Source organism: Lontra canadensis, unplaced genomic scaffold (assembly GCF_010015895.1).
Source record: "Lontra canadensis isolate GAN:19392208 unplaced genomic scaffold, GSC_riverotter_1.0 scaffold58, whole genome shotgun sequence".
Lineage (NCBI taxonomy): Eukaryota > Metazoa > Chordata > Mammalia > Carnivora > Mustelidae > Lontra > Lontra canadensis.
Window position 1 is genome coordinate 10,329,833 of NW_022631052.1, and position 15,862 is coordinate 10,345,694.

General features: G+C 39.0%; 1 protein-coding gene across 3 annotated transcripts in view; it reads right to left on the reverse strand.

The window, feature by feature from the left end:
- Nucleotides 1-221: 221 nt before the first annotated feature.
- SBNO1 (strawberry notch homolog 1) overlaps nucleotides 222-15,862 on the reverse strand; it is a 54,858-nt gene continuing 39,217 nt past the window's right edge. For all 3 annotated transcript variants that reach the window (XM_032876436.1, XM_032876437.1, XM_032876435.1), the window contains exons 21-32: nucleotides 15,585-15,720; nucleotides 14,277-14,389; nucleotides 14,116-14,187; nucleotides 13,562-13,661; nucleotides 11,482-11,556; nucleotides 10,672-10,818; nucleotides 10,492-10,586; nucleotides 10,306-10,398; nucleotides 5,163-5,300; nucleotides 4,469-4,545; nucleotides 2,907-3,100; nucleotides 222-1,741 (exon numbers count right to left, since the gene is read on the reverse strand). In XM_032876436.1, coding sequence (XP_032732327.1) covers nucleotides 1,599-1,741; nucleotides 2,907-3,100; nucleotides 4,469-4,545; nucleotides 5,163-5,300; nucleotides 10,306-10,398; nucleotides 10,492-10,586; nucleotides 10,672-10,818; nucleotides 11,482-11,556; nucleotides 13,562-13,661; nucleotides 14,116-14,187; nucleotides 14,277-14,389; nucleotides 15,585-15,720 — 1,383 coding nt within the window. In that variant the 3' untranslated portion in view covers nucleotides 222-1,598. The remainder of the gene's footprint in view (nucleotides 1,742-2,906; nucleotides 3,101-4,468; nucleotides 4,546-5,162; nucleotides 5,301-10,305; nucleotides 10,399-10,491; nucleotides 10,587-10,671; nucleotides 10,819-11,481; nucleotides 11,557-13,561; nucleotides 13,662-14,115; nucleotides 14,188-14,276; nucleotides 14,390-15,584; nucleotides 15,721-15,862) is intronic.

Genomic DNA, 15,862 nt, shown 5'->3' on the forward strand with positions numbered 1-15,862 from the left:
TCGAAGTTTAAAAAGTAACAAAAGAGAACAATTCAGTTTGAGCAACATTCAAAAGAACGATCACTTCACCCCTTCCTCGACACCATCTCCATTTCGAGGGTGAGCCTGACAGAAGTCCAAACAGAAGGCTCTCTGAGCGCTGAGCAACACTCGAGTTCTGCGGAGTCCCCGTCACGGACTGCTTCTGAAGGTGGTGAGGGCCTAAACACGAGTCCACTTCCGGTTAGTATCATAACTTTTTATTTGACACCTACAAGATTGTGGTATCTTGTAGCTTTTGACCAGGTTTATACAATCTCAATTTTTCAATAGTGCAACCTGTGCAAGCAAAAAAAAGGGGGGGGGAGAGGAAAACAAAAGGAAACAAAAAAACCAATTGTCCCCTCACTTGTTTTTATAAACATCTATTATAGGCGAAACAAAACTCACCCATATTGTAGATAAGTATCTATTCACATTTGTACATCACCATTTTTAACAGCTTGAGATAAACTCTACAATGTCTTACAACACATTAAACAATATTCACGTTACTGGGTAACAACAATAACAACAAGAAATAAACATACAGCAGAAGCCTCAAGTGTCTCCTCATTGTCTAGTTTACAGCTCAAGTACGGTTTCCTTTTTTATGAGTGACAAATTAAGATAATGAAGTTAAAAAAAAAGATTGTTTGCAAGAAGGAAGCCAATTTGTATTTCTTTCTAAAACTATCTTTAAGTTAAGGAAAATGTAATTTTAAGAAAAGCAGGCTTGTAGCCATTTTTGCAGCACACATTAGGAATACTATTAATACATTAAAATTAACTTTTTAAGAGTTTTACCACAAAAAAATGTATGTACTCATTACCTTGACCAGAAACCTGGGGCACGGAGAATGGGGATGGGGATGAGATTTGCAGGGTAAGAAGCAATACCCAGGTATAAACACTATAAAAATGCAATAACCAATGCTGTACATCTACAAATGTTTCTCTCCGTTACTTGACTTGTTTTAGTCTTGTTTACGCATGCTTTCAAAGACATGCACTGTCAGAACAAAAACTAGAAAAGAACCTGAATGCATGATATGCAACCTTTCATTTCATGCTTTAATAAACCTATTGTTTAATAAGTTGGAAAAAGAAACCAATATATATTTTCTATATTTATAGACTCAAAACACATGCATCCGGGGAGAACTCCCACAGCAGTTGCATGGATGTACTGCGTTAACCCTGAGCACTGTGTAACGTAAAAGTAAAGCCAGTTTGGGAAGTTCCAAGCATTTTTAAACCAATTGTGGTTTGCAGCCTTTAACAAACTCACAAACAAACAGACACACACACACGCGCACATATCCCTCTGCTCACCCAAAGTAAAAGCATATGGGAAGTACCATGGGAAAAGCAAAGGAAAGACATATGTACCCCCATCGGCACTGCTGATTTTCAGTTTTGCTATCTATTCCAGGTTTGTCCTTACTCCCAAAAGAATTAACTAGAGAGAGCACAACTGAAAAAAAAATTATAATTCTTTGGAAACTGTCCCTGATTTTTATGCAAATGATATGCTTCAACAGCATTTCAGATACATCCATGTCGAAACCTGTCTGTTCTTAAGCGTTGCTCAAGTTGGCGATGCTCTGCGGGTGGCGCTGCTGCCAGAGCTGCTTCTGCTGGACCGCAAGCTGTTGAGACTGGTCTGAAGTTGACAGGAGATTTACAAGTGGAGACACACAATTTGCAGGAATGATCAAACCTGCAATTAGAAACAAGAATTTTGGGAGGGTGCATCCAAGACAGCCGTATATTCCAGCTTCACAGCACACTCCAAGTGAAGCACACTATTAAGTGGAACAAAGACGACGCCACACAAAAATGAAATAAATACCTAATAACTGAAATGGCCCCTTCAGAAGTAACTGAATTCCTCGGCAGCGTCACCCACAAACACCTAAGCGTCTGCATGTCTACAGCAACACCAACTTGGTGCTGGAACAGAAAGGTCAAGTACAGTGTCTCCCGATCTACTTTGCAGCTCCACAATGCACATCAACACAACCTTCTCTGGCAAGTGCTAACGTAGCAGAAAGAGCACAGGACAGTGGTTGCAAACTCAAAGGCTGACTGAAGCACGTTAACTGCCAAGCGGTCCCAGTACAGATGTTAGCAAATGGGGGAAAGTAGATGTCCTGGCAAAGGAACTTGAACTCCTCTCATCTGGGAACAGGGGCTCGATGTGTCACAGAAGCTGGTGCGTGTACACAGCTGTGTGTGTGCCCACACGCACCTTTTGAGAAAATGAAAAGCCAGGCTTCTGATCTTTAAATGTTGGCAACTAATTCAAATGCAAGCTTGCAACAACTGAAAATATTTGAGGGTCAAAAAAATGTTCATGGACGATCTCTGGCCCACAGACTGCCAATCTGCAACCCAAGATAAAAAAGGAAGGCTGTGGCAAATGAAACAAATGTGGAGGGACAGGGAAAGCTCCCTGCAAAGCCTGTGAGCGGGCGGTAGGTGCAGCTGGCCTGCTCTGCCCATGCTCTCCGCACAGCTCCAGGCCGGCCTCTGTGCACAGCAACATTCGTTTCAGTCTCGATGTGGACCCTGAACATCAAACAGCAGACTTCCAGGACTCCTTGGCAAGAGGCGGGCTTAGTCTTTACACAAGAAAGGCTGCGCAGACGGCAACAATGAGGATGGGGAGCAGGAACAGCTGAGAGCAGCGTAAGGAAAACTTCAGCCAGAATCAACAATGCCCATTTGAAGGCTTAACTTCCGTTCAGCCTTTTAAGAACATATAAATCAAGCTCTATTCCACTACTAGAATAGTACTGAGATTTTTAAAATGTAAGAATCAAAATTTTTTAAAAAGGCTCTGATTTTTTCCCAATAACTCAACCCCCCAAAATTAGACTCACCTACAATACGTTGTCCATCCTCTGTTCTTAGCCGAACTATCTGCATCTTCACATTTGTGCCACTGACAGACGCTAGAACACCCTCAACTTTTGTCCAGACACTCAGAACGGAGCCACATAATACATAATACGTGCGGCAGCGAAGACCTATTTCACAAACTAATCCCAAGCTGGCTTTTTTGCAGTTGCCACGCCTAGGATAGATAGGGGGAAAGTATATATGTATACATATATACACACACACACACACACACGTCTCACAAAGTCTATCTAGGTTTCAACTGGACAATGTCCTGGCACGATTTGCCCTTCTTTACTGACAGTTTCTTAGATTATATCCTTTAACATACTGGATCATCCTTTCCAATTTAAGGTATTACTGCCAATTTTTTAAGTTTCTAAGATTTATTTTAGAAAATAAAATTTCTGGGGCCTGACTTCCTGTAAAAGGGTTAACTTACTGGTTTCAATATCCATTTAAAAGGTCTGTCATTTTAACATCCATCATTTTACTATATTGTTAGCTTATCAAATAATTCTGTTACCTCTAAAAATTATTAAAAATTATTAATTAAATTAAAATTATAAATTCTAAATCTTGAACTGGGAAAGGCCTCAGCAAACCAAAATAATGACAATTTTTAAATACTATAAAAAAGGAAGACATGGTTTATGGTTAAAATTATTTAGACAATTCATCAATAAAATCATCTTTCAAATAATAATTCAAGAAAACACACAGTATCAGGCACCTTTCTTGCTAGTACTCAAAGCAAATGTTTTAGAGAGAACTTCTGTAAATTAACTTTAAAAACATTTTATCTTGAAAACATTTTCTAATTTCCAAAAGCACTAATTTGCTCTCAAAATGAAAATGAAACACTGCTCCTTCCAAATTTACCTACCTACATGTGTCTAAAAAACACCTAGCTAAAATTCATCTACATCCTATATTCCTTTTCATAAAGTGGGCTGGACACCCTACTGACTGTTAAATGGGTAAAAAACCAGCGAGACCTATGATCTGCAATGTATTAAAACATCCCATACAAGGCCCTGAAATGAACATTGTAAGAGGCATTTATTACGTTGTGACTTGAAAGAACAGCCCTCGAGCCAACCTAGCGGCACAGCAGGGTCAGTTTCCAGGCTCGACAACACATTTTCTGGTGCTGTCACCAACTCTTAGTTTCCTACAAGTTCCCTAGCCTTAAAAATGAAACTGATTTGGGACACCAGTAAAGCTTTTTTAAAAAAAGGGGGAAAAAAAAAAAAAAAGGAAGGGAAGGAAGAAGGAGGGAAAAAAAGTACGTCTCAGCAAGAAGAATGACAGTCAAGTCCGTATGGCCTGACGACACTTGGTCAGAAGTTATAAGCGTTAGTGAAGAGCAGAGAGGACACCCAGTATGCGTGGTCCACAGACAGACAAGTATCTCTGATAGAAGGAATGACACCTGACCATCATCTCCTTGTGGACTTAGACAGCTAGAGAGTGAAGGTGTTTTTAAATTAAATCTTGATTACATTTTGGATAATACGGTGAGCAACATGCAAATACTAACCAATAGGCATGAGTACAAGTATCTGCAGATGAATTATACTGATCTAACCAGTGGATCAGGGCATCATCTGAGACTACCTGTGAAAATAAGACGAAAATTCCATTGAAACAGTATTGTTTTAAACATCCTGGTCGCCTTCTTATAGTCTCTTAAGCCAACTAACACACATCTCGGTATGGACAATCTGGCCCTTGCTACTGGCTGCATTTGCATGCCACTCATGAAGTCCTGCCATTAGGGACTTCCTATGTAATAAATGTTTCAAACAGCTGGTTTAATCACAATTGTTTACAAATGAAACTGGCCAGGAAAAACAGTAATATAAGGTAATACTAAAAATTAACAGTAATATTAGGAAAAAACGTTGTCATTCACTGTTTTTCTACAAATTACTGCAAAATATAAATATGGCGGTTCTAATTTCTGTAGTTAGCACTGGAAGTATCCTTTTTTGACAACACAAGCTGTTTCAAATAATCATTTTACAATTTTCTTAATGGTTGATAACATTAAGACTGTGATGTTAATGCAGCAACACTTGACAACATGTTTTCTGAAAACAACTTTCCAGTAATCAAATAGGAAAAATTGACAAAACCACCTTAAATATAGACATATAGCTCTCCTAAACAGTTTCAACATGTTATAAAACAAGTACTCATAAATAGTATAAGGTGTACAAATGAAAAAATACCTTCTTGTATTTCTTTTTTAGGTCAGCATAAATTTCTAATTTGAGCTGTTTCCCAGTATTTGGTCTATAAACTAAGAAAAGCTTCTTTTTAGGGTTCACTTCTTTAACTAAGATGGCAGTTTTCTTGTTGTTCCTTATCTATTAAAAAAAAAAGCGAGAAAGTGTAAGGATTCGTGCTGCACACTTGAAGATAAGCATGTTTGCACCATCACATTAGCAAATTAATCCTCTGAAAGACTAACGCTGAGTAAGCACACAGATAGGTAACTGGATAAAGATGGCAGCTGTTCATCTACCTGAGTTTCACGAGGGCCAACCCAAATAAACGTTCCTGGGTCCTAAATGTGGGGTATGCTGAACACATACGTTGAGGGCCAAGATACTCCTTGGAAGACTGTTTTGAATAAAGCTTTAAGCACTAGTGTCCAGTGGAGGTAACTGTGCTTATTCTAGTCCATGTTCTTGCCTTAGACATCCATGAGTGGGGAGTCTAGATAGTGGGGCAGAGTCTTTGTAGGAAAATCCTTTTACTTCTAACTCTATGTTTAAAATTTTTCATAATAAAACATTGTTAAAAAGTGTTTCTCGGGAAGCCTGGGTGGCTCAGTTGGTTAAGCAGCTGCCTTAGGCTCAGGTCATGATCCCAGGGTCCTGGGATCGAATCCCACATCGGGCTCCTTGCTCGTCAGGGAGCCTGCTTCTCCCTCTGCCTCTGCCTGCCATTCTGTCTACCTGTGCTCGCTCTCTCTCCCTCTCTCTCTCTGACAAATAAATAAATAAAATCTTAAAAAAAAAAAAGTGTTTCTCTCGGGATGCCTGGGTGGCTCAGTTGGTTAAGCATCTGCCTTCAGCTCAGGTCGGGATTCTAGGGCCCTGGGATCAAGTCCCACATCAGGTTGTCTGCTAGGTGGGGAGCCTGCCTCTCCCTCTACCTGCCACTTTCTCTGCGTGTGCCCTTTCTCGCTCAGACAAATAAATAAGTATCTTAAAAAAAAAAAAAATAGGGGCGCCTGGGTGGCTCAGTGGGTTGAGCCTCTGCTTTCGGCTCAGGTCATGATCCCTGGGTCCTAGGATCGAGCCCCACATCGGGCTCTCTGCTTGGCAGGGAGCCTGCTTCCTCCTCTCTCTCTGCCTGCTTCTCTGCCTACTTGTGATCTGTCTGTCAAATTAATAAATAAAATCTTTAAAAAAAAAAAAAAAGTTCCTCTCCTTGAAGTTACAATGAAACATAACCTCCAAGATGATTTTGATCACCCATGGTTCCCTGCACTCATCTACTAACCCAACATGGCTGTTTCTCCCCATTGCTGCCATTAAGAGTGAAATGAGAGGTCACATGATTTGTAAACAGTAAAGCTATGACAGGAAAAAGCCAAAATGTTGAGCAAATAATCATAAATACGTATGTAGAAGTGGAAGAAATGGATGCATCAGACAAATGATGGAACTTACATATATTTTTAATTTTTTAAAAGAGTTGGACTTATGGCAGAAATGCTAAGAGGAAGGAGTTATTAAAAGGCCCATTAAATTAAAGGAAAATTAGCATTAGAAAATCCTTATCTCCTCTAATGGCGAACAATTTCCAAGCAATAATCTCTGGAGCAAAACTGAAGGAAAAAGAAAAGTTTTAAAGTAAAGATACTTTGCCAGCTCTTCTACAAAACAAATTGCTCACTGAGCTGTTTTTTATATTAGGATAATTCTTGGGATGCCTGGGTGGCTCAGTCACTAAGTGTCTGCCTGCAGCTCAGGTCATGATCTCAGGGTCCTGTGATCGAGCCACACATTGGGCTCCCTGCTCAGTGGGAAGCCTGATTCTCCCACTCCCCCTGCTTGTGCTCCCTGTCCTGCTTTCTGTCAAATAAATAAATAAATAAATAAATATCTTAAAAAAAAAAAAAAAAAAAAAAAAGATAATTCTTACACCGATAAAAGAAAAAAACAGTATTTTACTTTTCTCTTCATGGATATTAAAGATCCTTTACTGTTTACTTGTTCAAATGATTTGAAACATTATATAATTACTACAAAGTCTATAAAACAATGCTTAAGGTAAAAATCACATTTTACATGTTTTATCAGTTGATGTGAAACATTCAATAAAGGGCGCCTGGGTGGCTCAGTGGGCTGAAGCCTCTGCCTTCGGCTCGGGTTATGATCCCAGAGTCCTGGGATCGAGCCCCACATTGGGCTCTCTGCTCAGCAGGGAACCTGCTTCCTCCTCTATGCCTGCCTCTCTGCCTACTTGTGATCTCTGTCAAATAAATAAATAAAATCTTAAAAAAAAAAAAAAAGAAACACTTAATAAAATTATTATACTTAGAGGACCATGTTTAAAGCATATAAAAGTTCCATCTGGGGGCGCCTGGGTGGCTCAGTGGGTTAAAGCCTCTGCCTTCGGCTCAGGTCATGATCCCAGGGTCTTGGGATCGAGCCCCATATCGGGCTCTCTGCTCGGCAGGGAGCCTGCTTCCTCCTCTCTCTCTCTCTGCCTGCCTCTCTGCCTACTTGTGATCTCTATCTGTCAAATAAATAAATAAAATCTTTAAAAAAATAAATAAATAAATAAATAAATAAAATAAAATAAAAGTTCCATCTGTCTCTATAGTGTCAAATTATTTCATTATAATCACAAAATAAATCATCACACTACAGTGGAAATAAAAGTTAATTCCTACTTGGTTTTCCTAATGTTAACACATGGTAAACATTGTAAAGCATGTCTGCTTATTTTTTAAAAATATTTTATTTATCTGACAGGGAGAGAGAGAGATCACAAGTAGGCACAGAGGCAGGAACAGAGAGAGGGGGAAGCAGGCTCCCCGCTGAGCAAGCTCGATGTGGGGCTCCATCCCAGGACCCTGAGAGCATGACCTGGGCCAAAGGCAGAGGCTTAACCCACTGAGCCACCCAGGCGTCCCGCATGTCTGCTTACTTTTGTGGAGTTTCAAACACCTGCACCTTCCTGGATTGATGCCCCTTCTAAGTCTGCCTCTCCGCACATCCAATCACCTGCTGCCATGCAGGAAGTAACAAAGGACCAGTATCACCACACCCTTCCACTCAAAGGAAGATGTGGATCAGCACTACCTCAAAATCTACCAGTGTGTAAATTCTGGCAACAGTTTGGAATGAAAAGCCAAAAACCAAGACCCTAAAATCTGTACCTATCAAAATCCCATCTAAGGGAGAAATCTGAATAAAATGCGGTGAATTATGTAATAGTGATACGATGCTGGTTTTGATATCATGTTATAGTTTTGTAAAATGTTACCATTGGTGAAACTGGTGTACAAGGAAGTTCTCTGTATCACTTCTCAAAACCTCATGTGAATCTAGAAATATCTCACTAAGATTTTCTTTTTTTCAAAAGATGTTATTTACTTATTTTAGATAGAGAGTGCATGCACAGGAGCGCACAGGAGCTGGGGGAGGGCCAAGGGGAGGGCCAGAGGGAGAGAATCTCAACCAGACTCTGCACTGAGCACAAAGCCCGGTGGGACTCCATCTCACGACCCTGCGGTCATCACCTGAGCTGAAATCAAGAGTGAGACACTCAAGCTACAGAGCCACGCAGGCGCCCTCAATAAGATTTTCAAAAACCACTTAATTAGGAGCCAGATTCAGTTTGACAGCTTTGCTCTTGGATCAGGTACCAGTAAAATCAGGTCTGTGACCAAACTGGGCCTGAGGCTAATAAGCTTAAAACAGTGGAAGGAAGGGAGAAACCAAGGAAGGAAGGGTAGGGAAAAGGAAGAAAAAACAAAAAAACAATAAAAAAGAATAGTTAGTAGAAACTACACATAGCCTACAAAACCTAAAGTATTTACTATCTGATCCTAAAGAAGTTTGGGGACACCTGCTCTAGATAGCATAACTATGGTCTCGCACTGCCTCTGGCATGACCATATGTAGTCTCTTTCACGCAGTCCCATCTAGAACCTGGACCTCATTTACAGTTGGCCTCTCCAAAAATTTGGCAAATAAAAAACAAAATGTGCTACATACATACAACGGAACATTATTTAGTCACAAAAATGAAGCACTGGGGCACCTGGGCGGCTTAGCCAGTTAAGCCTCTGCCTTCAGCTCAAGTCATGATCTCAGGGTCCTGGGATCTGGCCCCATATTAGGCTCCCTGATCAGCATGGAATCTGCTTGAGATTCTCTCTCCAACTGCCTGAGCGCAGGCAGGCACACGCATGCATGCTCTGTGTCTCTCTCTGACAGAGAAACCTAAAAACAAACCACCTGAGGAAGTAACACTCCCAATAAACCCTTCTTGAGGATGCTACTACAGGACAGTCTGCCCATAAAATGATCAGAGACAGCAATCTAAGGACTAGTGAGAGGTGAGCATTAAATTTAATTACCTTTAGAACTAAGAGTTAAGTATTAAAAGAAAAGCATAGTATAGAAGTCCATATGCTGACAATGCAGAAATAGTACAAATGTGTTTTAATGGAATGGGAGAATGGGGAGAAGCAAAAGCAAAAAAAGCTAATGCTTTTTTCCCGAAATTATTTTCAAGAATATTGGGGTATATTATCCATAATCTTTTATCATCCCGTGTGCCATGGAGAATAAAGATTATTACTGTAGAAGAAATAAGCACACAGATTAATATCAGAAAATAATGACATAAAAACTCCACAGTCTTTAACAGGAAAATTCAAGATACCGTACCCTGACTCTGGATGATTATATATCCTCACGTACTTATCTGTGGGTGTGCGTGTGTCTACATATAAATGTATGGGTATGTACACATATACGTATTTACACTTCCCTCATCCTGAGCTCTACCCTCAAATCCTAAGGAATTATTTACACTAATAACTAAGAAGTGAATCTTTCAGATATAAAGCTTACTAGAGGTCTACAGAACTAAATATGCAGTCCTTTATGGAGGCTTAGAGGTCACTGCACCATGAAATAAAAAGATCCGATTAACTAAGAATATGTAATAATTCAAAACGTCTGTAGAAGGACAAACTCAGTTATAATGAAAAATGATCAAAACAGAGAAAAGCGAAATACAATCAGAAAGCCGCCACAAAGGGGATAGATAACTGCAGTGCTGGCAGCTACAACGCATTACGTATCTGAACAGTTAACATGGCAAGGACATGAGTCTTACTTGCAATGACAAGTAAAAGCCATCATCTGGTCCTGTCAGCTCAGCCCAAATCTTGGTAGCTTCCTCCCAAGACATTCCCCTCTCCACACTAATCTGTAAAAGAAATAATACAACTTAAATCACACTCACTTCTGTGAGTGCCAATCACAGGAGGTTACACTTAAACATGCACGTTTCCAAACTTACAGTATATAACTCTACATGACCAGAGGTGGAATATCCCGGAGTCAGAAACTTCTTAACATCACTTTTCCTCACTTTTTCATCACCAGAACCAAGATCTTGAACAAGAAAAAGCAACACGTAAATGGAAAAAAAACATTTTATTAGGAATACACAGGACATATTCAAAATTTCTCTACTTACCTAAAATTCCCATATCATATCTTCCATTTTTTTTGGCATTTTGAACAACTGCTGTAAGTGTGTCTGCAAAATACTGAAATAACGCATTCTGCTGATGCACTTCCATGCCCAAAATTCTATTTAAGAATTTTCCTATGTTGTTATAATCTGCAAGGACAAGATTGTATGAAAGATTTAATGCATCTGAATGGCAATTATAATGCACTTGCCCCTGGAAGTAAAATAAAAACAAAACAAAACATTTATTCATCTAAGCTTAGACCAAGTCTCACTTCCTCCTCCATGGTCTTACCTCACACCCACAACCTTGCATGGCTCTCAGAAGAGAGCTATAATTTGACCATTTCTACCTCTAGCAATCAGCACGACCACATACATGCTCCAAAGATGGTTGTCTTACTCAATTTGTGCATCATCAAAATTCACTTACTGAAAATATGAACACAATTTAGCACATGAGAATGTTCGTTCTCCAACATGAAATCCTGGCTTGTAGAAAATTCTAAGTGCCGCTAAGTCTGTGAAGCTCAACAGCACGGTCTTCAGTATTTTTTAAAAGCTTCACAGCTGATATATATGCAACCTGGGTTGAGAACTGCTACTCTGTAGACAGAATAAAGGTTTAATCTCTTTTGAACAACCACAGTAGCAAAAACCACTGAGAGTGCTTTATGAGCAATCCAGAAGGAGGGACTGAGAACTACAAACTTGAAGCTTCCCCTTCAAGTTGAAAAAGGCATAAAGAAAATGGTCTGTAATGATAGAGCAATAGTTCTGTTTTATGTCCATATACAAAACTCATACTCTTACCTTTATCTAGAGTAAGAATACCCGAACGATCTTCTACATTTATCAGGCCAACTCCTATTAGTCCTTGTCGAACATCTGTCAGAAAATTAAAAAACCTTATAACCCAAGTGACTCAATGATCTGTTACTCGACTAATCAAACTAGATCAAGTTCTTTTTTCAGATGCTTAACCGACTGAGCCGCTCAGGTGCCCCGAACTAGACCACAAGTTCTAGCCTTAAAACACAACCTAAGGCATTTTTCATAGTTCCTATTAGCTGAATTAAATGGAACACACAGTCCCCAAAGGTCTTTTAGGCACTCCAAAATCCTACAGTACTCAAACTTCACACTATATGAGCTCATTAAAAGATCTCATCTCTCTCTCTCTTTTTTAAAGATTTTATTTATGTATTTGACAGAGACAGCCAGCCAGAGAGGGAATACAAGCAGGGGGAGTGGAGAGGCAGAAGAATGCTTCCCGCTGAGCAGGAGGCCTGATGTTGGGCTCGATCCCAGGACCCTGGGATCATGACCCGAGCTGAAGGCAGACGCTTAATGACTGAGCCACCCAGGCACCCCAAAAAGATCTCATCTTTCTAATAGCAGTCTTTGGCTGTAGAAATCTTCGGTTATACACTTGTCATCTACAGAATATAAACAATTTTGAACACACAGACTAGCTGATTAAATAATTGTGTAAATAAGCTATTAATCTTGTCTTCCTCCCACATATTATCAGCACTGACAAGCTGAGGCAGAAGATAAGCAGTATGTGTAACAGTTAACATGTTCTGAATTATGTCACTAAGAAGACAGTCTATGGGCTTCTTTAATACTGATGTTCAGGTTCCAACCCAGACTTACAGAATAAGGGCGTTAAGAGAACAGGGTCAATAGGAAGCATTAACATATCCTATTTACACATTTAATAAATCAGCTAGTACTCTGCTACATGCATAAAACTGTTTAGATTCTGCAGGTGGCAACTGTGTAACCAAAAATCCTCCTTTTAGAAACCAGTCTTATGTGAGAAAATCTATTTAGGATAGCTGTATAACTTCAGCACTGTTTGTGATGGTGCAAAAAATTGAAAACCACTTGAATACCAATAAGGGAATGATTTAAACAAACAAACAAACAAACAAACAAACAAAAAACACCACTCACAAAAAAACCTGTTGTATAAGCCAGCTGCAGAATATTATGCAACTGTTAAAAAAAATCTGGGCGCCTGGGTGGCTCAGTGTAGGTTAAGCCTCTGCCTTCAGCTCAGGTCACGATCCCAAAGTTATGGGAAGGAGAGGAAAGAGAATGGAAGAAAAAGGGAAAAAAAAGTCTATTGTTTATTTGCTTTGTTACTATGCCATCAGTGATAAACCTCCTTGACAGTATGTCAATATGGCTTGTATCAATACTAAATACTGGTTTCCAATTGGGAAGGACTTTTTAGTGAAAAGTCCTAACTCTACAATGATGATATTTCAAATATCCTACATCTACATATTTTCCAAAATATTTTCATAGCTTCCTGAATTATAAAATAAAAAATCAAAAATCAAAACCATCTAGACTACTTATATTTATGGGCAAAATATATTCTACCAATTACAGAGATAAATCAAAGAGTTTCTATAGCATTATGCTGGACTTTTCCTTAATACATAAATGTCCAAAAACATGTAAGTGTAAAGAGAACATTCTATGAACCATATAAACGTATCCATCACACAGTTTTAACTATGAATACACAGCCAATATTTTTTAATCTACACCCTATGCCAACCTCCAAAGATTATTTACCAACATACTTTAAAATTAAATTTAAAAGCTGTCTGGCATAGTAGCTTTAAATTAAACCACTTTCTTCTACTAATCTAGTATTAACATGCAATGAACTGTCAAGAGCACAAAATACTTGGTGTGAATGAAAGTTAATAATCTGATTATAAGAAGCCAACTTAGGTGTCTATTAATCTTTAATTTCTAAATTTTTATATAATTTATGTCCAAAGAGATTGAAAACAGCAGCACATGTCAGAAAAGGTTTTAGGGCCTACTTAGTACTCATTTTCCTCTTGTGATTATTTTTTAAAGTTACCTTTAAAGAATTCTCCAGGGTAGTCTGGAGGTGGTGATACCATAGGAGAATCTAGGTTGACAATGGATTTCATGACAATTTCTAAAGCATTTCTTCCATACTGCAATAAGAAAACAAACAAATTTAACCAGTTACAGCATTTGGATACATTTCAATCACATGACCAACTGAACACGATAAAAACTATTATGGTAGCAACGGTTCAAAACGAGTAGGACTCAATTATCTTTTTATATAAATGTTATATACGAAACTGTTCACACCTATGCACACGACAGGCGTCCAGTAAATAATTTCATTTCTGGAAATTCATACTTGATTCATTCAGAAGTATTTATTATATTCTTATTTCTAACAGAAATGAAAACAGGATTCTACTGCAGAGCTGATCATCAAAGATCTGGTAAGTAAAAATTTTATAGGACGTTATCATTTTACAGTGAAACCATAAGGGACAGTTTAACGTTTTAAACAGTAACCACTTTCCCTTTTTGTTCACCACAGACATCACACACTACCACAAAATCTCAGACATAATGAAAGCTGAAATGTACCTTATTATCAAAATTGAACCTGCTCAGATCTCTAGATTCTGTTGCTCTTCTGTCACCATGTGTAAGTGCTCCCTATCAAGACATAAAATTTCCAATCAAGGCACAGAAGACAGGCTGTATTCACCATCTTTTACACACAACTACACAACCCAAGAACTTACCAAGCTCTCAAGTCTTTTGGCAACAATAGAAGCAAATCTTTGTTCCCCTGCCAATTCAGAAATCAGAAACACATACTCGGGAGCAGTAACTTGGTTTGATCTATGAGTTCGTCCTGTAACGACATTAAAAATACTGTGTTCACTAGATACAGAGTATTCTGAGATCTATTCCTAGCATTTTAATACTAAGCTGGTATTCAGAAACCCTTACGAGGAAAAATTAAAGAATATATGGACACCTGGGTGGCTCAGTTGGTTACGGGTCTGCCTTCGGCTCAGGTCACATTCCCAGGGTCCTGGGATCGAGTCCTGCATTGGGCTCCCTGCTCCGGGGCAGCCAGCTTCTCCCTCTCCCCCTCCTCCCTACTGATGCTCACTATCAAATAAGTAAGTAAAATCTTAAAAAAAAAAAAAAAAAAAAAAGGTATATATATACACATACATACATACACACACACACACACACAGGGACACATATAATGTACAAAACAATTTCTGTAACTCTCCCAAAGGTATAAAATAAAAAAACTGACTTGAAAAACATCCATATTCAGAATACTCCTCCTTAAAGAACACAAACTGCTACAGAACTGTTCAATGATAAACATATTATTACTTCTGCCCCACTTGGGTTAACCACAATGGTGCTGAAGCACAGCTGCTCTGGATTCTTCCAAAAAAAAAAAAATGGTTTGTTAAAAAGATTTTATTTTAGAGAGACAGAGAATGCACACATCGCTGGGGAGGGCAGGCAGAGGAAAAGAGACTCTCAACTAGACGCCCTGCTGAGCAGAGCCTGATGCAGGGCTCAATCCCATGAGCTGGAGATCAAGACCTGAGCCAAAATCAAGGGTCGGACACTGAACCAACGTAGCTGTCCAGGAGCCCCTAAGCTGTTGGTTTTTTTAAATCATCAGGTCACATCAGGACATAAACATGTAAGACAAGGGAAGAGAAATATGCCTTCAGTAAAGCCACCAAAGGCTAAAAAGGACATGAGGTGGCAGATGCTCTGACACAGACCACATATATCCTGAAGATTGATAATGGAGGAAACTCCTGAGGAACACTGTTATGAGATATAATGCCAGAAACTGCAAGAAATCTAGCACAGATCTTTTACATTTCTTAAAATAGATAAGAAACGGCTTCACGTATTCTATAATTTTAAATGTAATACACAAACAGCTCCAAAATCCACGTGTCCTGTTTTAAGATACTGAACGTTAAATATAGGTTTTGATATGTAAACATTTCCCCAATGATTCCTAGCTATCTATTAAGTGAAATTCACTTGTAGGAACTTACCAAATTGCTGAATTGCTCTATCAGCACTCCAGGGTAATTCCAAAGTCATATGAACTCTTCGCCTTTGATTTTTAGCTCTCCGATCTGCTTGTAATGAAATACCCGAGCTGGCAGCTTCTGAGATAATAGCAATATTCTGTACCAAATATAAGGGGGAAAAATAATCACCTTTGCACAAAGACAAGTAGGCAAGTGCCCTAAATAAAGTTCTTAGAGTACTAGTGGCTCACCAATACCTATTCTCCCCTTTTTCCTAAATTATAACCACCTCCTCTCAA